General features: G+C 37.6%; 2 protein-coding genes across 2 annotated transcripts; one reads left to right on the top strand and one right to left on the bottom strand.

The window, feature by feature from the left end:
* Positions 1 to 4,363: 4,363 nt before the first annotated feature.
* LOC583119 (arylacetamide deacetylase) lies at positions 4,364 to 8,205 on the top strand. Its single transcript, XM_783045.5, has 5 exons — positions 4,364 to 4,760; positions 5,513 to 5,744; positions 6,331 to 6,394; positions 6,918 to 7,134; positions 7,471 to 8,205. The coding sequence occupies exons 1-5, from the start codon at positions 4,596 to 4,598 to the stop codon at positions 8,059 to 8,061; spliced, it is 1,269 nt and encodes a 422-aa protein (XP_788138.4). The 5' UTR covers positions 4,364 to 4,595; the 3' UTR covers positions 8,062 to 8,205.
* Positions 8,206 to 9,318: 1,113 nt separating this feature from the next.
* Positions 9,319 to 22,925, bottom strand: LOC757199. The gene is made up of 11 exons (XM_011667189.2): positions 22,767 to 22,925; positions 20,641 to 21,343; positions 19,755 to 19,953; positions 19,227 to 19,300; positions 18,091 to 18,179; positions 17,237 to 17,320; positions 16,124 to 16,275; positions 15,105 to 15,185; positions 13,703 to 13,850; positions 13,094 to 13,185; positions 9,319 to 11,415 (listed from the first exon to the last, which is right to left on the bottom strand). Exons 1-11 carry the CDS (start codon positions 22,794 to 22,796, stop codon positions 11,211 to 11,213), a joined length of 1,857 nt encoding a protein of 618 aa, XP_011665491.2. The 5' UTR covers positions 22,797 to 22,925; the 3' UTR covers positions 9,319 to 11,210.
* Positions 22,926 to 23,423: the final 498 nt, after the last annotated feature.

Below are 23,423 nucleotides of genomic sequence, written 5' to 3'. Positions count from 1 at the left end.
TGCAATTATATATATGTGGAAGCACATAAGTAATACAGGTTCTTTTCCAATTTCCCCCCAAATGTATGTTATTACAGGGTATTATGAAAGAAAGATTACATTTGATTTTGCTCAAATAGGTTGCTTAATATCCAATACATGTACTGATTATATGAACTTTTATACAATTTAGAGAGGAATTATTCATGTCTGTATTATTACCTGTACTCTTTGTGCATTTCATACCTCAAATACTACATGATTACTTTTCCAGACTTTCTTCGACCATATTTATGCCCAAATTGGTGAAATTAGTATATATTTTTATATTTGCATGTCATGTATCACATGACAGATAGTGCAGAGAATGTTAGGATTGTGCTTAACCATGTATGATGAACAACTTGTATGTTCAAACCTTAGGCTAATAATAGGCTTGGTGAGAAACGTATTATTCCTGCTGTGGCATAGGTGTTAACATGGAGATTGCGATCAAATTTAATACAGATTGTAGAGAGCTCTTGCGCTATTGCTTTTTGCATAGGTATTGCATGAAGTGAATACGTGTATTACCAGTAATTGTTTTTCATGAAAATTTTAGAGCATTTGTGCACTGATGTTCAAAGCGTAAGCTGGGAATCAAATTTAATCAAATGTCTGAGTGCTGTTGTACCTTGGGGGAATCAAGAGTGTGGATTGAAGTCAAATCTCTGTGACTAGTTTTTTGCCAACCCAGTGGCATAGCTATAGAGGGGGGGGGGGGGGGGGGCTTAAAGGGCATTCGCCCTCCCCTTCCCCTGTCGAGCAGTGGAAAGAAAATGAAAATAAATAAAATAGAGGGAAAGAAGAGAGGAAGTGTTTCAGGGTGAAGGAGAAAAATACAAGTGAAGAAGGTGTCTGCTGGTACTACATGTACATTAAGCACCCTCCCTTTAATTCACAATTGATTGTAAGTTTGTGTTTCATTTTCCTGTTCAGACAAGTGTCCCCCCCCCCCCAATTGTTCTAATACTTTCTCTGTGGGTGGACTCAGGTTATGCCACTATGCCTAGTTTGTCTACCTATCCAGAAGGGTGAAAAGCACAGATTGCTCATTAAATATTGAAGCAAATGAGTTTTCAAGGGCTTTAATGGACCATGTACATCATGATTACCGGTAACTTACCATATAATTCAGTCAAATTGGACTGTTTTTTTCTCAAGGGCCATGTGAATTTCATGTGAGGATAATTTTTTTTCTCATTTTTCTTGTTTTTGCCCACACTGTCCTGTGTCTTTTTCTCAGAAGACTGATAATACTATCTTTAAAACCCCTTGTTCTAGAACGGCCCTAGCTCAAAAGTACCAGTCCAATATGTCACAGTGCTTCCTAAAAGTTATCGTATTGCAGGGCTCTATTAAAACCGCTCCACATTTTTATTTTCAGTGGGGGTCCAAACTGAAATCTTTAGATCTATGTGCATTTATCCATGTGTAGAAATGAAATTTTAGGGTCTGACCCTAGAGTTTGGGCACCCGTGTGTTCTGGGCTGTTGTTAGTGTCGAGCTCTGCATACAGTCCTGTAAGGTCTACATGTTTTCCGTCGTTGTGTACATTCCAACTTTATCACATCAGGAAAGGCACTGTATCTAGTCTAAATAGTATTTATGCCTACTGTACTATTTTTTAAAACTTTAAAAAATCCATTAAAAAACATGTCATCATATCTGGCACGTTTATATTTTCATACAGGGAACAACTGTGAGACCATATTGAAGTGTGTTCAAAGTTGTATGTTCTTTAGGCTATACTAGAACTGAAGTAACCTTTAACTCTTTATACATGTAGACTAAAATAGTTATTAATCTTAATGGCACTTGGAGGAATAGCTCTATGGGATAGTGGTAATTTGAAAGTTTACAATTGATTTCTCTTTACACTGTCAGCACCAGGGAGGTATTAATTAATTACAGACTTAAATGTTGGTGTATATTAATGATATTTTTGTGAGGCGACAAAAGAGGTGTGTGCAGTGTAGGTATATACTTATAGTTTTGTTCATTTTATTGTTCGATTGGTTGAAGCTTGGAAAAAAAGAGACAGGTGTGAATTGTGCTAATATGTAAAGCAAAGTACTCTTTATGCAGGTTGTTTCATCTGCATGGAACCAGGAGGGGGGGGGGGGGGTGGGTTTCAAAAAGACTAAGATCAACTTTAAGTTGGAGTTGAACTATGGCAGGCTGTTCATGCCACTTTTTGCTCTCACCATTTACTGGCATTGAACTTTTATCATTTAAAACAGAGTTAACGTCCTTCTGGCTCCAAAGAGGTAATGTATGTGTGGATATACTGCCTTTCTTCTTTCCACTACAACATAGGGACTACTAATCCAGTCAGTATAGAAAATGAGATCGTCCTGTAGTGTTGTATCCTCTGTGTTTACTTTTTTATGTGGGTAACTAGACCTGCTTAATGTGGTGGCTTCATCATCATTCATTCATCATATTTTTTTGGGAAACTTAATGTCTATTTCCCTAACAGATGCTGCAGCATTATTATGGCTGAAGTTTTTTATAATCTGCTCAAAGTTACGTCCAATGTGATATTACATGCAATGTAAATTTTAAGTGTTTCTCATACTTATAAACCTACTAAAGTTTGTGAAGTTGTTCAAATTTTAAAATATTTTTTGGTAGGAATTGGAAGTCCATATTTCGATTTTGAATCTGATTGTTGTAGATGTTGATTCTGCTGTGAAAGTGTGATGGTGAAATATGTAATTCGTCGCTGTTTTCACGAAGTGACGGTAGTGAAAACAAATTGCATTCACTTTGCGTTACGATTTTCCTCACTACCGTCACTTCGTGAAAACAAGGACGAATTGTGTCATATCCACTGTGAAATTAAGCAATACAATATTCTTATCAGGTGATGATGCACGCAGGTGCAAGTGATTAAACAGAGATAATTTTGACCAGTCGCCATTGTTTATTCGCACAAATTATCATTGGATATATTAATGTCACTTGAATAATAAATTGTGGTCAATTATGATATTGTACCTGTTGGTTTTTCATGATTGATGTTTTGTGTGTATTATTTTTATCCGACTTTGATTGATGAAATTGGTGATGTGGGAAATTGACTGACTGATTTTTAGATTGTATTAGTGGATTTTAAAATCTTTTTGTTGTTGTGGAATGACAGATGGAATGACAGAGGATTCTGATTGAGAAAATTTGCTCATCTGAACTACCTAGAGGTAGATACATAGTGAGAGAGAGAGAGAGGGAGGGAGGGAGAGAGGAGTGAGTGAGAGAGAGAAAGGGGTGAGAGAGAGAGAGAGAGAGAGAGGGAGATAGGGAGAGAATTAAGAGGGAGAGAGAAAGAGGGATTTAAAAAAGGGGTGGGGTGTTCAACAAAGGCTGAATGAAACTTTTAACATCTGAATAAAACCTCATGATTATTAAATGATATTATTCTAAACAAATTCATTACAAAAGAGAGAAACATAACATTTAAAAAATAAGGAAAAAATTAATTAATCATAATAGAAGTCATGTTTACAATAGGAAATGCCAATCATATGCTTCCGACAGTAACATTTGGCCTTCTTTATCGAAACATGTATTAACTTTTCATTATTTTTATTTATTATTTCATATTTTACCATGGTGACCCTTTCAACAACATGTAGGCTTTCATGGGGCCCTGAAAATACATAAAAACTATACCATCAAAGCAGCATAAATACAGCAATGAATAAAATATTACACATTGTACACATAAATTCGATAAAATTGTAAATGACTTGAAACATAAATACCCAGTAGATAATTAAATGGAACTGTATGAATACAACATAGCCTGTGCTGAAACAGCAATTATTCATACACAAATAATCTTGTTTGATGATCGAGCTGATATCAAAGTCAAACGCACTAGGAACTTTGAATTTTGGTGTCGCGATCTCCTCGATCATTATTTATCCAAACTTGACTAGCAGAAGAAGCTACAATATGACGAGCTGATAACTGAAATTAAGTGTCACATCAGGATAGGTCAAATCTTATCTAAACAGTTTATACATGTAGTTCAAAACTATGTGGCGTCTAAAATTTGGCCCGCCTTCCGCCCATACACTTTGGTGGTATTTATGAAGCTAGCTTTGTGGAACTCCAGGAGCATGTCGAGGGATGTAAAGCCTATAGTTTACCCCCTTGCCTATATAGGTACATTTTGTTGTCGTTACATTATTGAAGTGTGTAGATGCTTAACACAAAAAAAGAAATGAGCGCGAAGCACATTTTTCAACCCCGACTGAGAGAGCAGAGAACGTTTGTTGACATAAGGGAAATTCCCTACGTCACGTCATTACGTAATAATCGTCGTCAGATCATCAACGCATCGCGCGTACGTAACCGGTCTAGATTGCTGTTCGAATCCAAAGTCGCGAATTCAGCAATAAAACAAGAACTTAATCTTTTGGAACAGGGTCAATATCAATGACAGAATCCTGTTCTTGATGTTGCCAACATTTACAGCGGTTAGATTTGAACTTTGAAGTAAAGAAGGTAAAGTTTGGTTGAACATTGCATTGGAACGGCCCTTTCTGCATTCGAGGACACCGTTTTGGATGGATGTGCTCGCATTGTGCTTCGGCCTGCTTGGCCTGCTCCTTGCCGCTGGGTTGTTGCTGCTCGTCTTCATCATGTTCAAGATTCCAAAACTTCCGGCAGAAATCGACAGCAGAAGAGCAACTCAAAAATTCCTGATACAGACTGGACTTTTTGCATTGCTTGTAAGTACTCGCCCAAGCTTAGCCAAGTTAGAGTAAATAACGTTAGATTTTGATTACTAGATCTAAATAAAAACTAATTTTAAAGTAAAATACTTAAAAAGTTGAAAACTGGTAGGCCTAAACTAAAGATAGACCCCTAGATCTACAACTATTTTAGAAGATTTTGTTTTGTGAATTTAACATCACATAGCCTATGACTTTGTTATGTCATGATCCTGTGTTTGACTTCTAAGTAATTAGGGCATGGTTTTTGTCTTGCCTGACGTGTAGCAAAAAGCGAGACATAGGCGCTGCTTTTCCGGTAACGGCGGCTGTGCTGCGTCAACATAAAAAAAAAACTTAACCAAGGTTAAGTTTTTTAATTGTTAATATAATTTTGAAAGTATAAGTTCCTATTCAATGAAACTTGGACTAAAGGGTTATCAGGTACCCAATCATGTGAGGAGAATTTCAGGTCACAAAGTCTAAGTCAAAGGTCATTCCAGGTCAACAAATTTAGACTATGTTGTGGCATCATCAAAATCTTAGACATCTAGTGAAGCCAGAACTTTCAGAACTAGTTTCAGCAGAATATATCCTCAACTGAGATGGACTGATTTTCTTGTCTAGTCTAGGTTGCTGGTTTCATATAAAGTGAAATTTTTCTATGAGAATATTAATTTCATTGGCATTTTGTATTTTTCAGTTTGTTATTTCAGTGTATTTTTATTGCTTTTCCCCTTTTTGCTTGAAATATATTTCATAACGCACAGATGAAGATCAAAGGAATGTGGAACGGGAAACCCTACCTCGTCAATGCTAGAGAATCTGCAAACTTCTGGATGAAACCTAAGCCTTCGGTCGTGACTGGGTCAAAGGTCAAATCAAGTGTCAGAGACTTTGACGGGGTCGCAGTGCGGTTCTATGAACCCATCTCGAGAGAAAGGAATGATCTACCAGGGCTCATCTTCATGCATGGTGGAGGGTTCATGTTTGGAAGCGCAGGTAAGGTCTTATTTTATTGTTTCCTAATTAATTTAATCACTTTTCCCTCCTCAAATTAGCAACAGTTAATCTTAATTTTTCACTCTGTGTTGTTAGGTAGGCCATAATATTTGTCCTACCTAGCAACAATTAATGTATGCAATTCACATTCTGACTATTGAAATACAATTATTTGTAACAAGTGAATGAAATAATGTGTAACATTTGCATTATGTTTAATTACATTACGAAAATACAAAATTCGAAATAGTTTTTTTTTTACACATAACACTTGAAGATGTTTAAAGATATTTTTACGCATACATGCATTGTTTAGCAGAGGTACATGTATGTCTAACACCACATAATGCTTTGCAGGGGTACAATGAGTAAGCAAGCTTTGTGACTAGTAAAAGAAAAAATGTGGACACTCATTTAAAAGAAAAAAATACTCCAAACGTTTTGAAGAAAACTTAATTCCACATGATTTAGATAACGGAGACTTCCATTTGAAAACTTCTTTCATGTTTCTTTGTCGTTCAAAAATTGTTATGATTTTGGTCGAACATGATGCAGATTAGCTCATTTCCCTTTTATCTGTATGCAGGTATGTACGACCCAATCACAAGGAAAATAGCTGAAGTCATTGGAGGTGTAGTCGTATCTGTTGAGTAAGTTATCTAGATCTCTGTTTGACTGGTGTTGCCCTTTGACCCCAATCAAAGTACATTGACCCCAGAAAAGTTTGTTTTAAAGGTAGCCCGAGTTAAAGTAAACAAATATTGACTGCTTTGGGGGGTGATTAAAATTATTGGCCAAGGTGACCTTGAAATTGTATTGTAGGCCTATAATGCATTCTCGAGATAATCGAGGAGCTGTAACAGTTTCAACAGTGACCTGAAAAGGAAGCAGTTACTTTTTTTGTTATATGTACCTCATCCCAATTGTCAATTGATTCTCAGAAGGAGAATCATTTGTATAACAAGTTGTGTAATAAAAGGGATGAACTTAAAGAATAATAAAAAGAGTGTGAATTTAGTAGTCTTGATATTCATTTGCGAGTAAAATATGTACACATGTACATGTACAATGCAATTATAGAATGTATTCTACATGCAATACATGCATGGCTTTGGTGTCTCTTGAGTTAAAAGTCTTGTCAAATTTAGCATTTATTTTAATATTCTGTTTCAGTTATCGCCTAGCCCCCGAGCATCCGTTTCCAGCTGGCTTTGATGATTGTCTGGCAGCCACTAAGCACTTCTTCAAGCATTGTAAAGAGTATGGGGTGGACCCAACACGAGTTGCTATATGTGGGGACAGTGCAGGAGGAAACTTGGCTGCCGGTGTGGTCCAGGAACTATGTGATAAGACCAACGCGGCCAAGGGAATGTTTAGACCAAAGCTGCAGGTATTGTTTCTTAAAGGGAAAGTCGAGTTCTCGGAATGGAAAAAAATTAGGAGTACACTTTAACGCCACATGTTCGTGTTACATGGGCCCCTAAACTCCCTGAATTAATGCAAGGCCTCCAAATTTCAAACATGTAAACAGGGGCCTATGCATGCAAAACCCTTAAAATTTCAATACAGAAACTTGGTAAAGAAAATTTAGTGTAGACAATAGGTAAATATAAGTTAATCCTCCCATTTCTTTTTCCAACATCTTTTGAAGATACATGTATCTTGAACTGTTTTGTGCTTTAGTCACCCTTTGGTTTCTTCCTGTCCATTTTTTTTTCTTCTACAGATCCTGCTATACCCACTTCTGCAGATGCTGGACCTCAAGACACCTTCTTACCAGAGACACGACGCAGCCTTCGGGATTTCCGGAGGATTCATGCCGACAACCTCCATCAGCTGGATGACACCGCGCTACCTGACAGGCCAGAAAGATGGCAGCCTCACCAAGGCTCTTCTGAAGGGCGCCCTACACTCCTACGCTGCGCAGGAGAAAGACGTCTTGAAGGACGCACTGACTCACGACTGCGTTCCGGCCAAGCTGAAATGCGAAGCCTACGCCATCCCGTTGGTGAGCGAACATGATCCTTCCTTCAAGGAAGTCTGGGAGCGGTTCAAACCCTTGGTGCTGGACAACAAGATCATGCCTCTGTACAAGGAAGATCTTGGTAGACTCCCACCAGCCTATATCTTGACATGCGACTTTGACGTGCTAAGAGACGATGGGGTGATGTACGCGGAGAGGCTGAAACAGGCTGGGGTGGAGGCTGTGCTGGAGAATTGCAAAGGAGCGCTACACGGGTTGCTGTTCTTTCCTCAGTTTAAGTGGGGCCAGATCGCCAAGAAGAAATTCTATGCCTACCTCAGTGAAGTGCTATGATCTACTTGTAGTATGTGTGCATTTGTATAGTTTCAACCAAAGATGATTAGGATTCTATGGCTTATATGCAGCTATCCATAGCAACTTCCAATATTCAACTACCGGTACGTGTACTTATAGCAATCGCCCTTATGCAGCTAATCATAGCATGGTTGAATGTTCATATTAAATGATGTTGCAAATTCTTTCAAGATCTGATCGTAGTCAGATCGTAAAGTGTGTGGTGGGCTTCTATAGATATCAAGCATTCTTTGTCACTCATCTTACATTCAAATTTTCTTGTACAGCATATACATGTACTAGAGCATGTGGTATGCTTGGCAGCCTGTCTCACAAAATGAAATATATATATATCCACCAACAGTGATTTCATAATAATAATAACAATAATATCTCATATATGTGCTTAATGTGTATCATATTTTCAGGGAGATGGTTAAGGCACTCCAGCGATTAAAGCATAGGAGAGAGTCATTGCTAATGCCTATTGACCTCTAGCGCTGTACTACGTGCTAAGAGGCAGCAACTGCACACATGAATAGTCAATACACACATTGCACACAAATGCACACAATGAATACGATGTGCTGATCGGCAAGTTTGACAGTAGACTCAGGATTTGTATTTAAAAATTATTCTTTCTAACATCGGTAAGTTGAAAAAAATTGTATTTTACTGCTAGGTATTTAGGTGCTATCAATTGTCACTAAAGTACCGAAGTTTAGTGAGTTTTGCACAGTGGTGTTTGAAATGTTGAGAATCAATAGAAGAGTTTTTAATTCACAGCCAGGATAGTAATGCCACTATGTGTGGTATGAGGCACTAAAGCATTCAAGGAAGTTCTTCCTACAGGGTACCCATTTACATGTATATCACCTGGGTGAAGAGTGCAAAGTGTAGATGAATGTCTTGCTAAAGTACATTAGTGCCGCAATGGAATTTGAACCATGGATCACATGATCCACAGTCCAGTGACTTATCCACTAGACCCTAACTGTGATGTCATAATTATTTGTGAATATGTATTTAGAAAAAAAAAGATGATTAAATGAAGTCACATATAATTCAATTTTGTTTTTACTTTTTAACCAAAATGATGTTTGTCTTTCCAACACCAAAGAAGATTCTCAAGGAAGAAACCAAATGAAAAGCAACTAAATTATGTTAATCTGACTTTTGGATGGTTTTGTGAGATGCTGTCCCATAGAACATACCTCAGTCTCCAACAATAAATGCAGAATAAACAAAGATATAATATTATCAGAATTCGATTGGCAGGGTACGCTTTATTGTGCAAATATTTGTACATACATGCTTAATCTTTTAAAATAGATATTCATATTGGATATTAAAATATACAATAAAATATATATTTTATTTACATCTTATATACATGTATAAATATGTTTTTATGTAATGTACAGCTTCCATAGAAGCATTATCTGATTACGAAAGACTTTATTCTCCTACTTTTTAATTTGTGTGCCATTTGCTTCGACCAACTTTCTTGATCAAATGTGGTTTAATTATTGGTACATGTATCTATATGTGTTTTTTGTGTGATTCAATTCAACTGAAGTGCAAATCATTCCATAATTAGATATGAATTATCTTTTTCAAGCAAATATAAGTAATGAGATTTCTAATAAATTAAATTTAAAACCTTTGAAATATTTGGTCTTCATAGCTTTTTTTGTTCATGAAAATTAGATTTTTGTTGTCGTTTTGTTCATCCTGTTTGAAGAATTACACACTGGCAAAGTTATGTTGTGTTCTATTTAAACTTAAGGAAGATGTCTATAACTAGCACATATACATAATTATAACATTTTTGGTTCATATAATACTGATCCTTTTGATAAAATGTTTTGATTAGGTAAAAGTTAGATTTTGGTGCAACAATTTCAATGTATTTCATTCTTTTTATCAGGACTCTATCTGAGTGTTCAAAGCTCTTTTAGTCCTTCCTATAGCTAAATCATTTGCTCCTGTGCATTTTATTCACCAACTCATCTTTTGCTACATGACACAGTTTAGTAACTGCACTATACTCTTTGGTCATGGGAGTCCACTTTGAGTTTGCTTGCATAAATGTCACATTTCCTCACTGTAATTCTTGTCCATAAGAGCACTCTTATAGTTTTTAAAAGCTGAATGGCTCACCACTCCGAAGTATATGATTGCTGATGTGATGCCTTGGTAAAACATAGCTTATTCATAACATATTAAAAATAAGAGAAATATGAAAACTTCAACAGACATTGTACTCACTTCTACAGATCTTAAGGCATTGAATCTGTTTACTTTAAGATATTGCTCAGGCAAAGGCTCAAATTGAAAACAATAGTAATTAACATCAATCAAAAGCATTGATATATTATACCGGCCAATACTCTAGAATATCATCTACATGCATGAACGTTACAAAAGCAAAAGCACTCCCCAAACAGTCATTATCCAAGAAACCCATCTACAGATGCTTCTGTTCCGGGTGTAAAAGGAACTAACTCCATTGTTCATGTTAAATGCTGTATTAATATTACTAAGTACATATTAGTATTAAATCTCATCTGTGTGCACTTTATACTTCAGATGCAAAATGACATAACACCCAAAAGGACATACATGTATGTAACACCCAAAACATTCTTGAGGCACATGTAGCTTAAAAAAACAACTGCAAAAGCTTTTCTACAGGGGAAACTCAAAACGAGGATGATGAAACCATGAAAAGTACCTTGTAATATTATTTACTCCAGAAAGTCCTCATCTGAATCGTCGTAGATGATAGAGACTTGGCAAATGTGGCACCGTAAATGTTGTATTTATCATCTTAAGTATCATGCTTCACATGCAAAAGGTTTTAACTCCCAAAACAGCCATAATCATTCTATAAACACCTCATCCAAATCATCATTGAGGATGATGGCACTATAGATGCTGTATTGTTATTATGATCAATATCATCATCAGCATGCACTAACATGCTCCGGATGCAAGGGGACAAAACTCAAGAAACTCCTCATCTGAATCATCATAGAGAAATACTCTCAAGAGCTAGTTTGGGCAATGGTGCAGTATTCCATTTCATCATCTGCATGTACTAACATGAATAGATGCAAAAGGTCATAACTCCCCAAACAGCCCATTTACTCAAGATACTCCTCATCTGAGTCTTCGTAGAGGATGTCTGATAGGGACTGTGTGTTGACCATGAAGAAGTCTCGGCACGCCGGAGAGCAGGAGATGAAGATGAAGGGCACCTGTTTGACCCCATAGGCACGGCGACAGGGTCGGATGAGGCGGATACCTGGCCCGTACAGAGGCCCCCCGCAGCAGTCACAGGTGGTATAGCTGAGGAGGAAATAATCATAATAGAATTCTGTAAGGCATCTTATATTATTCTATTTCATTAATTAATTGTATTTATGATGGGATATTGGGAAACATACCTAACATTTCAGGATTATTTACTGTTTCCAGTGCAAGATCTTTACTGCTATTAAATGGTTTGGCATTGGGTTAAGCAATACCGGGAACAGGTAATTTTGCAACCCCAAGGTGTTGCACATAATTTAAAGTCAGTGACAAAAGGCAATTAACAAACCTACAGACATCATTTAAACAAGACAAATGCAACTGCATTAATGGTGAATCATACCATCATCAAGTTTAAAGGTAAAGACCAGTATTGGCAACGCCCCAATTTCAAAAAATGAAATGGATCGAAGCTCTCATTACCAATCATGTGAAAGAATATGTTTTGACTAATACATGATGATAAAAAATTTGCCGGGAAACTGCCTACTAATTCATATATTTGGTAAATTTATCTCTCTCATGGTCTGGTGAGAGAGATAGGGTAGTCCCATATACATCTTTCTGTGTATAGTGCTTGTAACTTTACAAAGAATGGGCCAAATTTCTTATCATTTTGATGTTTCCAGAACCTTGCAGATGCTAGATGCTAGATGATCAACCTTTTCTGATCGATTCCACAACGTTTCTTTCACAATGCAATCGCATGACCATTACTGGTCTTTACCTTTAAAGTTCTTTTCTCAAGTGTTTCCCAAGATATCGCGATAACAGGAAAGCAGGACCGAAGGACCGACAACCCGAAAACATTCCTCCAGTACCACCTCTGGTGGGCGAAGGCATAACAACACAGCGAGGCTCTTAACCGTATTTAGCCCGGGGGGGGGGGCATTTTTCTTGATAATTTTTTAACGTGAGAAAATCTTGCACTGAAATTTTGTGACTTTTTTCTTTCAAGTCTTGCGCATTTTTTTAAAGAAATTTTTTGAAAATCGGAGCTACCATTACAAAGTCACGTGTCCTTTTTTCTTTGCATGTCAGACCAAAAATCGCTCATTTTTGTGATTTGTGTACAAAACATATGGAAATCTCATTTTTCAAATAAAGAGATAAAACATTGGTTATTTGGTCTTGTTTATAGTTTAGGTGTTTATTTTGGGGTCAAAATAGTTGAATTATAGTTGGAAATGAAATAAAACAACAAAAACAATACAATACATAAGTTAAATAACAGAGAAATACATAAGAAATTATCAAAACAATAGATAACATTAGGAATAACCCTGGTTTTTTTTGTGTTGTATTATTATTCCAAATGGTCTAAAAAACATATGTAGTGAAAAAGAATGCTTAAATATGAATAATGTCTGATTTATGGGCAAAAATGTGAATTTTATGACCTTATTTGCATGAATTACCATAAATATGCAAATGAGTGAATTTTTCAAAAAATTGAAATTACCATAGTATTCTATACACTTCACTTGACATGTATGCAAATTTTTGCGGCAATCGGTCGTTACACGGCCGAGATCATAGGGGGGGGGGGGGGGCTTCTAAAGCCCCCCCCCCCCCCCCTCCTGGGCTGGCTATGCAGTTTCAAAATAGCCCAGGATAAATAGGGTTGTACTTAAGGCTTTTTTTTCTAATGTACATTTAAATTAATATGCTTATATACAGAGAATAGTTATTAAAATATGGATAGGAACCTTACCTGTTTAGGAAGACCGTCAGTGAGTCATGTAGTCCTTCTATACAGTCCAGTCCTTCCTGCTTACACACCAGGGCTGCCATGTCAGATAACCTCTGTCAAGCAAAATAAGATACACACATATCAAATTACATGTATAACCCCATTGTACTGAAATACACAAGATCATGCAAAATATTGTTGTACCTTCACCACACGCAGTATCAATTAAAATGATGTCAAGTATTCTGGAGTCTGTCAAGCAAAGTATAATGCATATGAAGCTATAGCCCTAATCTGATGAAATGCACCAGACAATGCAAAACATTGAAAGGATATCATTTTCATGGATAGTTATAAAATCAGTCAATGTTGAAAAGCTACACACATTGGATGGAAGAAAATAGGTGCTGAATGTTCATTAGTATAAATCGGGAAGATGTACCAATAAATACCTGTAAATACCTTTTCCACTAACACAAAAACTTCAGGAATTTGATTTTATAATTCTAGGTATATTTAATTACTGAAAATATACTTGTAGTATTACCTTTTCCACGAACAAAACAACTGCAGGAGACTTATTTTGTGATTCTAGGTACATTTAATTACTGAGAATATACTGGTACAGACCTGTGGGTTGTTCTGGGAGTTTTCCTTCCACAAGAGAGGGTGCATGAAGTTATTGATGACCCTAAGATAGCGAAGGTCTCTCAGTTTCAGCATCCCGCATGGCAGAGCAGCTAGCTGGTTACCCTCCAGGTTCAGAGCGCGTAATCTCCTGATAAACAACATTAAAATGGCAACAGTTAGTAATGTGGTGCAAAAGCTAAAGCTAAAGCTAACTGTGCAGTTGCTTGGCTCCTTCCCTGTCTTGGGTGGCTAATCCCAACCAAGAATTTTAGCTTAAAAAATAGGGTTGGGACTTGGACTACTACAAAGAATGGCTATATTAGTCATCCTGAAACAGGTAATGGTAAGAAGATATTCTTTACTTAATTTAACAATTAAATAAATCATATTACATCAAATTTTAACTCTTGAAAGTCCAGTTATGACAAATGCACACAAAAAAGTATTGCCAGAAGATAATTCATAGATATGATCTGCATATGACCACATAAAGGCCATATGTACCAAATTGCACGCACGACTCAATGAGAAAACACACACGGCATATGTGCAAAGGTATTCAATCACTATACATTTTATACCAAAGTGCATACCATGATACACACCTGGGGTGTTTCACAAAGACTAAGATCGAGTTTAAGTTGGACTTAACTATGGCAGGCCATTCATGCCACTGTTTGCTCTCACCATTTACTGGCATTACATGGTCTCTCGGCAAAAGACGTACAAATACTGGTAACAAATCTACAGAAATTACATTTTGTTATAATTCATTATTGAAGGAAAAAATATTAGCTAAAGATCATAATGGTGAGAGCAACCAGTGGCATGAATGGCCTGCCATAGTTAAGTTCCACTTAAAGTTGATCTTAGTCTTTGTGAAACACCCCCCTGGAAGTATATATTATGTCTGTTTGGAGCTAGAAGGGCATTTACTCAGGGCGTGTTTATGCTTCACTTTTTCTGGCCAGAATCAGGCCTCTGTTACGCGTTTAGTTTAAAACACGGTTGCGTCCATGCTCACTTTTGTAGAATCACAGAAAAACGGCGATCACGATCGCCGATCGTAAACTCACAAAAAGATGCGTTTACAATTTGTAAACGCGTTTAAATGGGGTCAACGCACTAACCTCTAGTGGGTCTACGTAGCATGCGCACACAGGTTTGCAAATCCAGCTAAAGGCCACCCAAGGAGAATTGCCTGGAGGAGCCAGAGAAGTGAGCATGAACAGTGCACCGTGGAACTGCGATTACGATGAGCGTTTACGATGAGCGTTACAAATCGCTCATTCTGCCTTCAAAAGTTGAGCATAAACACGCTCTCATATACTTGTAACACAAAATTAACGCCCTTCTGGCTCTGAACAGACAACCTACGTTCATTTTCAAGACCGGTACTTACTTGAGATGTCTCATTTCGTTTGGCAAGAAGGATAGCTTGTTGAAGGATAGATCCAAGTACTTGATAGGCAGTGTGAAAAGGCTGGGGTCAAGAGCCAAACAAGGAGAAACAATATAATTTTTAATACAGAGATGCGCTTGTTTGATACAATAAATTTTGAGTCTTCACTGGGAATGTGACACGGTCAAAATCTGTATATAAAAAAATAACAATATATACACTGTAGTAATATTTATATAGTAGTTGATAAAAATGTTTCAAAGTACTGATCTATACAGTGACCACTTGAAGTTTAAGCTTGACAGTCTGATCAATCATCTACATGATCTCTCAGAACATACATTTTTTACCACACCTGGGTATAGAGAGTCACATCACTATGAAATGCCTTCTACATGGATACCAATGTGGGGGTGGGTCTGAAAGGAATCAGGATAGAACCAGTATCTACAGCTTTACAGTAAAAGTAACAAATCTTGTGCCTGGCCTTTACAATCTTTGAACTGATTATCTCATCTGGGTATTGAGAGTCAATTCCCTATAAAATGCTGTATCTACATGGATATCTACATGGGATATAATTCGGTTCAAAAAGTATGGACAGGACAAGCCTCTTAGCTTATGATAAATCTGACAGGGGAGTGTTTCACAAAGACTAAGATCCACTTTAAGTTGGACTTAACTATGGCGGGCTGTTAATGCCACTGTTTGCTCTCACCATTGGTCTCTCATCATTATGATCTTTAGATAATATTTTTCTTTCATTGATGAACTATCAACAAATGTAACTTCTGTAGATTTGTGACCACGATTTGTACATCCCTTGAGAAACTAATGCCAGGAATTTTTAGAAGAACTAGTAGCATGAACAGCCTGCCATAGTTAAGTCCAACTTAACGTCAATCTTAGTCTTTGTGAAAGATACCCTTTATCTTGTACCCGTTCTCTCTCTGTCTGTTCCACACATGGGTAGAGGGAGTCAAGTCACTATTAAATGCCCCATACACACGGATACTTACGTGGGGGGTAAGTCTGAAAGTATACAGAAGGAGAGGACCAGTGTTCTTAGCCTGGTGAGCTGACCGATCTCGTACGGGATCTCTCGGATTGGGTTGTTCCTTAGCTTTAGGATCTGAAGGTTCTCAATCTCAAACACTATCATAGGTATGTTCTGTATTAAAAAGGAAAACATTAAACAAAATAAGAATTGCTAAGCGTATACCTTAAAGATAAAGACCAGTTATGGTCATGCGATTGCATTTTGAAAGAAACGTGAAATCAATCAGAAAAGGTTGATCATCTGGCATAGATGTACTGCAAGGTTCTGAAATCATCAAAATGATAAGAAATCTTCATGAAGTCATAAGCCCTGTACACAGAAAGATGTGGGACTACGCACACGTGCGTGGCACGTGCGTTTTTATCTCTCGCATCCCAATAGATAAACTAATTTACCAAATAATAAATTAGTAGGCGGTTTCCCGAAAAAAAATTTATCATCATGTATTATTCAAAACATATTCTTTCACTTGATTGGTAATAAGAGCTTCCATTTCATTTTTTGAAATTGGGGCGTTTCCAATACTGGTCTTTCCCTTTAAGGACTACTCTCAAACTGACCTCTGTATCTGGCAAAATTATCCATGGCCCGTTGCATAAAACTTACCATTGATGGTAACTTTGCCATCAATGGCAACTACCATGGTAACAGGGCTCAGCAGCCAATCAAAATCAAGGTTTCCATGGTAGTTACCATTGATGACAAAGTTACCATCAATGGTAAGTTTTGTGCAACTGGGCCCATAATCTACATATAACTACTTCATTTCACTAAGGTGTGAATAAGGTGCATTCATGTAGAGGTGTTGGAATTGCAAAATATCAAGAACAAAATAGTTGTGGGAATATGTCTCCATTCATTCCTCAAGACAGTGTGGAAGTGGAAGTGGAAGAGATGCCTACAGGAATTAAGAGCACATAGTTCACCCGATATTAGGGCTATTTGTTTTATTATCTTAAAATCATAATTTTAGCATTGTGTACCTCTCTTGCAAAGAAACCTAACCAAATGTGAATGTATTGTATCAATAACAAAGTAAGAAGAAGTGTAAAGCCAGTCATATTTTGCTCACCTTAAAATCATTGAACGACAAGTTCAAATAGGTCAAGGTTTTCAGAACCGGATTGAGTTGAGGTAATGTCGAAATGAAGTGTGCCTAGGAATAAAACAAAAACAATTTATCTACAAGGATACCAATACATACTGGCTGAAATCAATATTAGATCACAGCCCATGAGACCAACAAGTTTGGTCTTTAAGGCCTTCTAAAAAGATATCCGATCATTCATGAGACCGACATTCTCAAACTCATTGGTGGTCAGTCTAATATTCCTCCAAACAAAATGTAAGTCACAGTGGTAAATGTACTAGTACACGAGTTGCAATCCACAGTTTGACCCTAGTAAGAATGGATTTTACTACAAACCATAATCGTAATGTTGTTTTAAAAACTTTCTACTTCAAAAGTGTATACTTTTATATAATCCTACCAGTTATCAAATTTTGGTTATTATCGGACACATGCTGATGTTATACGAGTTTCATTTTTAAAACCTTTCATTCTGAAGCTGAAAAAATTGAGGAACTATAAAAAATGTTTAACCTAATTCATTGAGTGTGTACATGTATGTACAAAGTAGTTGATTGATATATATAAAAGGATAATTCTGATATAAATTCAGTAGCCATAGAAGTTCTGCAATGCATGTTTTGGTGACAATCACTCCACAGACAAGTTCCCATACTAACCAAATTCTTAACTTTAACCCAAGACCAAACAGTAAACCTAACTCTAACCCTAACCCTAGATATACCCTACATTCCACTTAAAACCCTTGCCTAATCCCAAATCTTAAACAAAATGAAGTCTGGAGCAAATGCGGCTGGAGCAAACCTTGGAGCATTGTCGAACACTGTAGATCTTACCTTCAAACTGAGCGCTAGACCTCCGTTAACGAGACATTCTAGAAGAGCTAGTTCTGAGGGGTTGATCTCAGAATCAGAATCAGGTCCATCTGTACGGTAGATAAAAGCAAAAGCAATTCTTGCTATCTGGTCCATTTTTACTATTCAGCGCATCGGTTTCGATGTCAACTTTCATATTGCATATAATTACCAATCACCTTTACCGTTAGTAGAGCATCAAACATGGCTTTTAAATGGCTAAATTTGTTTGTATAAGATGTGAAGTTGTAAATGTACAAGGGGTGGAATGCAATTTTACAGCAATATCCCAACAATGTCACTTAATGGCTCGAGCTTATAAGTTTGCGTTGTAGAGAAAACAAGATAAAGATATTTCTTTGACAATAAGATTGATAAGGCTACGAGTTGGGAATGTCGCTGAATCAGGAAGACATCTTAAGTAGATGTGAAGCTCCTACCCAACTGCATGAAAACTGATCAAACGACCTACATCGTAGATGAATATACACAATGATATATGTAGCCATGATAAACTTTCTTCATATCATAATGCAGAATTTCCATCATGACATTTTTTGATACCTGATACTTAATCAACAAAATATCCGCTTTACAAAAAATGAAATAAATCATTGAACCTGAAACACTTGGGGTCGAACAAACAAATGAACAATCATTGATTGCCCTTGTCTGCTCATGAGTAAGTGTTGTTTAAATTGCTTTTGGAAAATTAAGATATTTTAAAGACTATAATTGCAGAGTCAAGAATACAAAGATTGAAAGATGATCATAATGAATAGAAAAAAATAATAAATCTGGAGTTACACCTGTATATAGCGCTTAATATGCAATACCGTATTTAAGCCCTTTACAGATACTATAAGCCGATAATGAGTTTCTTCACACACACGGTTTGCACCTTATCCACTCCCTGGAGAGTATTCCTATTATATGGTCACCATGAGGGCATATGGCAATTTCTATAGGGCTTTCGTCATCCTACCAGATCAACATCTCCTGGTAGATTAATGTCTTACCAAAGGACATTAGTTTCTTAGGATGTATAACAAAATTAAATAACAACATGATCAAGCATAGTATTTCATCGCAGTCACACAAAAATATTGAAAACTTACCAAAGGGTTCATTAGATCTCCTAGATCCTTGGAAGTATTTAGAGATTGGTGCACTGAATAATGAATCCTTGTCTCTGGAGATAAGATAAGAATTCAAAATCAAGATAATCAAATAATATAGATGATAATGGCTTCTTATGTACATGTACATGCATACGTCAATAGTGCTCATATATGTCTTGCTGCGATGCTCAAGTTGCTCAGACATTGTTACCCTTTAAAGGTGAGCTGCCAAAGAACATTTAACTCAATACTATCTGCCAAGAGCAAACAGTGGTATTATTCTATGCAATTGCTATTTGGTAATGCCTTTCTTGCTTTTAGCAAACAACATAACTTGCTATAGGGGGTAGTGACTTTCCATCTATGCTCAACGTCCCTGTTAACCGTGACACCTGCTTAAATTTAGGTGTTGTGCAACCAACTCTAGACATTCTTCCTTGAAATAATTTGATGAGAGCCAGAAGGCTATTAATCTGAACAGAGTGCTAATTAATGCTCTTCTCTAGCTCTGAGCCAACAACGTACCTCCTGATTGGGGGCAACGACTTTCCATCCACACTCATCGATCCCGCTGACCCTGGCGACCTCTTGGTCTGCGTGCCGTGCAGCTGACTCTGGACATCTTCCAACATCAACTGTCTCATCTGATCCTCGATGGCACAGGCCATCTCTAGCAGGACCTGGTGCTGAGGGACCCTGTTCTCAAAGGTTGGGATGTCCTCACCTGCAAAGAAAAGTATGGTACGAATACAATTGTAATTTAGTTTGCCCACGGGACCATCATCAGCATTTTTAAAAGGCATCGTTTAACATCGTTAAATCTCAGATGCATGGCCCTACGTGTTATCAGTTTCTGTGATATGGTGAAATATTGAGGCCCTAAAAAAATTGTGCTTCAAAATTATCATGAAGTGCCTCAAAAAAGTAAAAATCTTTGAGCGACCTGTTTTACCATACTCATTCTCCCCAATAGACTGGAGTGTTACAAAAACTGTAAGGAAAACGAAAAATTAAATTTGATTTCTAATCATAAATATCTTGATAATCAGATAGGCAATCGGCTTGTAATAGTCATGGGATTCCTGACTGCCCTTAAGGTTTATATTTATGATTGCAGCATAAACTAAATCCAGGATTTTGTTTCGGAATCTGAGGCAATGTTACCGAGTCACTTTAATCCTGTTTGTCCCGGGGGCCCTGCAATCACTATCATCTCAGCAAATTGCCAGGTACCATTTATCCCCGGGTAGAGAGTAAGTAGCAAATGTAGATGAGTTTCTGTCTTGCCAAAGGTTGTTAGTGCCAGGTGGGTTGCAAACCCTGAACCACTGGATTGAGAGTCAAAAAGCCTTCTGATTTTAATAATGGGAACCTGGTTGAAATATATCTGGAACAAGATTCAATTCCTTACCTTTCAGTTCCAGAGTATTCACACTCACTTGACGCTTTTCTTGAGCGAATGATCCAAAGAGTGTTGTCATTTTCTTAAAGTTTTGTTTTGAGAAGACAATATTCTTGACTCTCTCCTTCGGTAATGCATAGACTCTTGACAGATCATGACAGAAATCGTTGAGAGTGAACTCTGGTATCTCGTAGAACCGTGGGTCATCAACGTCCGCGTAGAGGATCTCTGGGCAAATTTCCGATGGTTGCTTTGGTTGCCGGAGAGGAAAGGGTTCAGGGCCGCGTGGTTTGTATGGTTTGACCAGAGAGTCTGATTCTAGCGTCCTACCCGGTCCGCTTCCTTTGTTCATGTTATACCGGGATTCGATGATGAATCTCCAATCGGGAGCTTCCTCAAGGGACTGGAAAGAGGGACTCTCGTCGGAGCGCAGTACCATTTCCTTGGCGCGTGGGGTGTTCTGCGGTGCATACACATCTTCGATGAGGTCGGAGGCGACCGACTGGGCGTCGCTGGGCAAGGAGGGCACTAGAAGGTGGTGGTGCTCACTGAATTCTTGGCTGAGCTCCAGGTAAGATGGGATACTCTGGCTCTGGAAAGGCAGGAATGAGGATGCTCCAGTCTTGGGTTTCTCTGGAATGGCAGGTTTGGTTGGAATGGGTGGGGCTATTGGCCTTCTCAGCAGAACCTGCACTGGCTTGGGAGAGTTTTTCTGATGATAAGAACACAAATTACATTAATATAATAATAAGAAACATAAAAAATAGACTCTATTGCTCAATCTAATGAAACTCACTGCTAAATATGGGTGGTATTCTGAAAAATGTTAGGGTAGAGTGCCCAGTATTCGGTCACTTAAGGGGAAATCACTAATATTTTGAATTCTTACCTCTTTTATTTGGCAATGTACCCATCAAAAGAAAAGAAATTTATTCCTCTAACAGGATTTTATAGTCACTTAAAATATAGAATAATGATAAGCAAAATACTTCCGAAAGAAGACGGAGCATTTTTCTGCCCAGAATTCGGTCGCGCCGATTAAAATTCGGTCACGCGATTTGTGCGTGGTATCTCCGTTGCCAAAGAGCGAAGCGTATTTGCGCACTATTTTCACACAATTGCGCGATAAAGCACTGAATGTCAATGCGTTGACCGAATATTGGCCGAGCGATACCGCATGGCAAGGGTATCTTATAAATACCTCTAGCACATCGGCAAATGCGTCATTTGCAAATTCACTGCGATGGAGTGAACACGGAAGTGATTCTCTTCACACATATACTAAATTCATTGCGACAGCACACGCAGTTGTTTTGCAATAGACTTCTACATATGGCTATGCATGTTAGCGCATGTGCTAAGAGAACGCAGAAGTGCAGAAAGTCTTGCGACACTGACCAATTTTGAGCTAAGTTGGAGATCTTTCCGGAGCCCTAAATCTGATTTAATTTTGAGAGTTAAGAAAAGTTGTTCAGCTGCTTGATTTGTGCAAGTTTCGTGGCTCGCAAATTATTTTTAAAATTGTTACAGCTGTCGAAACGGCTGTCTGACCGAATACTGGGAATTGACCGAATACTGGGCGTGCTACCCTAGCTATGTTGTTAGCATGCAAGTAGACTATAGCCAACATAATCATGAAGATAAAAATAAAAAAAAGTAACAGAACAGTGTCATAAAAATACGACTAGGTTCTAGTCCCAGATAGTCATACTCACACGCGACTCACATTCAGTCACAGAGAATCAGGTTTGCCTTCAGGCTTCACGCTTCAATCAGACTTCAGAATCAGAGTTCAGAACATTTTTAGAATAATTTTTTAGAATATTTTCCTGATACTATCTACTTTCTAGATAATGATAGAATGACCAATAAATTAACTCCTAGAATTGTTTCTATTTTCAATCGCAAGACAAAAAGAACTTCTACAATAAGAAAAAACAAAAACGGACTCACGCTCTAAAGAAACGCGGCCGCGGTCGGAGTTTGCGCCGCCGCAGGCCCGCCTCAATCGATCTGACATAGACTACATCATGTACTACGTATGGGACTGTACCAACCTACTTTTTGAGCACCCGAAGTGAAAATAAGACGCTTCAACCTTGATAAATAGCAACATTTCCACTTTCAAAACTTACCGTCATGTTAGCTTGTGTTTTAGTTGTCATTATAAAATATAAATATAGTCATATTTGACTTCATATTCCAATAAATGTCATTTCAGCCGTTCGTTTATGCTCGTCTCCGTGGTTACTCGTCGGTTTACGTGAATCTCGCGAAGATCGAGATACATTTTGCTGAAGTAAGCGATGACTTTTCCCCCTAAAAAAAAATTAGGTACCATTTTGTCCACAGAAAGCTTTATAGATCTAAGTCATAAGTGGTGAAAAATGTTTAGGGAAAAAGATTTTTTTTTAGTCAGGAGCGGTTGATTAGTTGTTGGTGGAACTCGGAGAAAGGGCGTGTGGGCTGGTGCCTTACTTCTTTTCATAAATTAAAAAAGTGCCCCTCAGCTTTAAAAATGGCCCCTTTTCCAAGTGAAAACGGCAGAGCTGAGCTATATACCAAAATAGATGTGTAAATAGAGAAAAAGAGTAAGAGGACGTTATTTTGTTTTGTTGTCCCGCAAATTTGAAAATTGACCGATCGATTTTTCGTTCCGTTGGTGGGGGGGGGGGGGGGGGGAGTCACCTTTTTTTGGTCACCCATCAGCACAATTTTTAATTTTTTTTATTAAAAAAACAAAAAACAAATACAAAATTGAGGTAGTTTTTTCTTCTCTAAATCACACACAT

This window comes from Strongylocentrotus purpuratus, unplaced genomic scaffold, assembly GCF_000002235.5.
Source record: "Strongylocentrotus purpuratus isolate Spur 01 unplaced genomic scaffold, Spur_5.0 spur5_scaffold_12, whole genome shotgun sequence".
Classification (NCBI taxonomy): Eukaryota; Metazoa; Echinodermata; class Echinoidea; order Camarodonta; family Strongylocentrotidae; genus Strongylocentrotus; species Strongylocentrotus purpuratus.
Note: the sequence above shows the minus strand (reverse complement) of the source record. Positions and strands in the feature narration are given on the sequence as shown.

Excerpts from the sequence above, each read along its gene's own strand:
- LOC757199 (XM_011667189.2), bottom strand. The coding sequence starts at position 22,796 with ATGACAACTAAAACACAAGCTAACATGACG. Across the intron at positions 13,186-13,702 it reads ACTCCCAGAACAACCCACAG|AGGTTATCTGACATGGCAGC; the intron begins GTCTGTACCAGT and ends TTTGCTTGACAG. Across the intron at positions 11,416-13,093 it reads CTGACGGTCTTCCTAAACAG|CTATACCACCTGTGACTGCT; the intron begins GTAAGGTTCCTA and ends TTTCCTCCTCAG.
- LOC583119 (XM_783045.5), top strand. The coding sequence starts at position 4,596 with ATGGATGTGCTCGCATTGTGCTTCGGCCTGCTTGGCCTGCTCCTTGCC. Across the intron at positions 4,761-5,512 it reads CTGGACTTTTTGCATTGCTT|ATGAAGATCAAAGGAATGTG; the intron begins GTAAGTACTCGC and ends CATAACGCACAG. Across the intron at positions 7,135-7,470 it reads TGTTTAGACCAAAGCTGCAG|ATCCTGCTATACCCACTTCT; the intron begins GTATTGTTTCTT and ends TTTCTTCTACAG.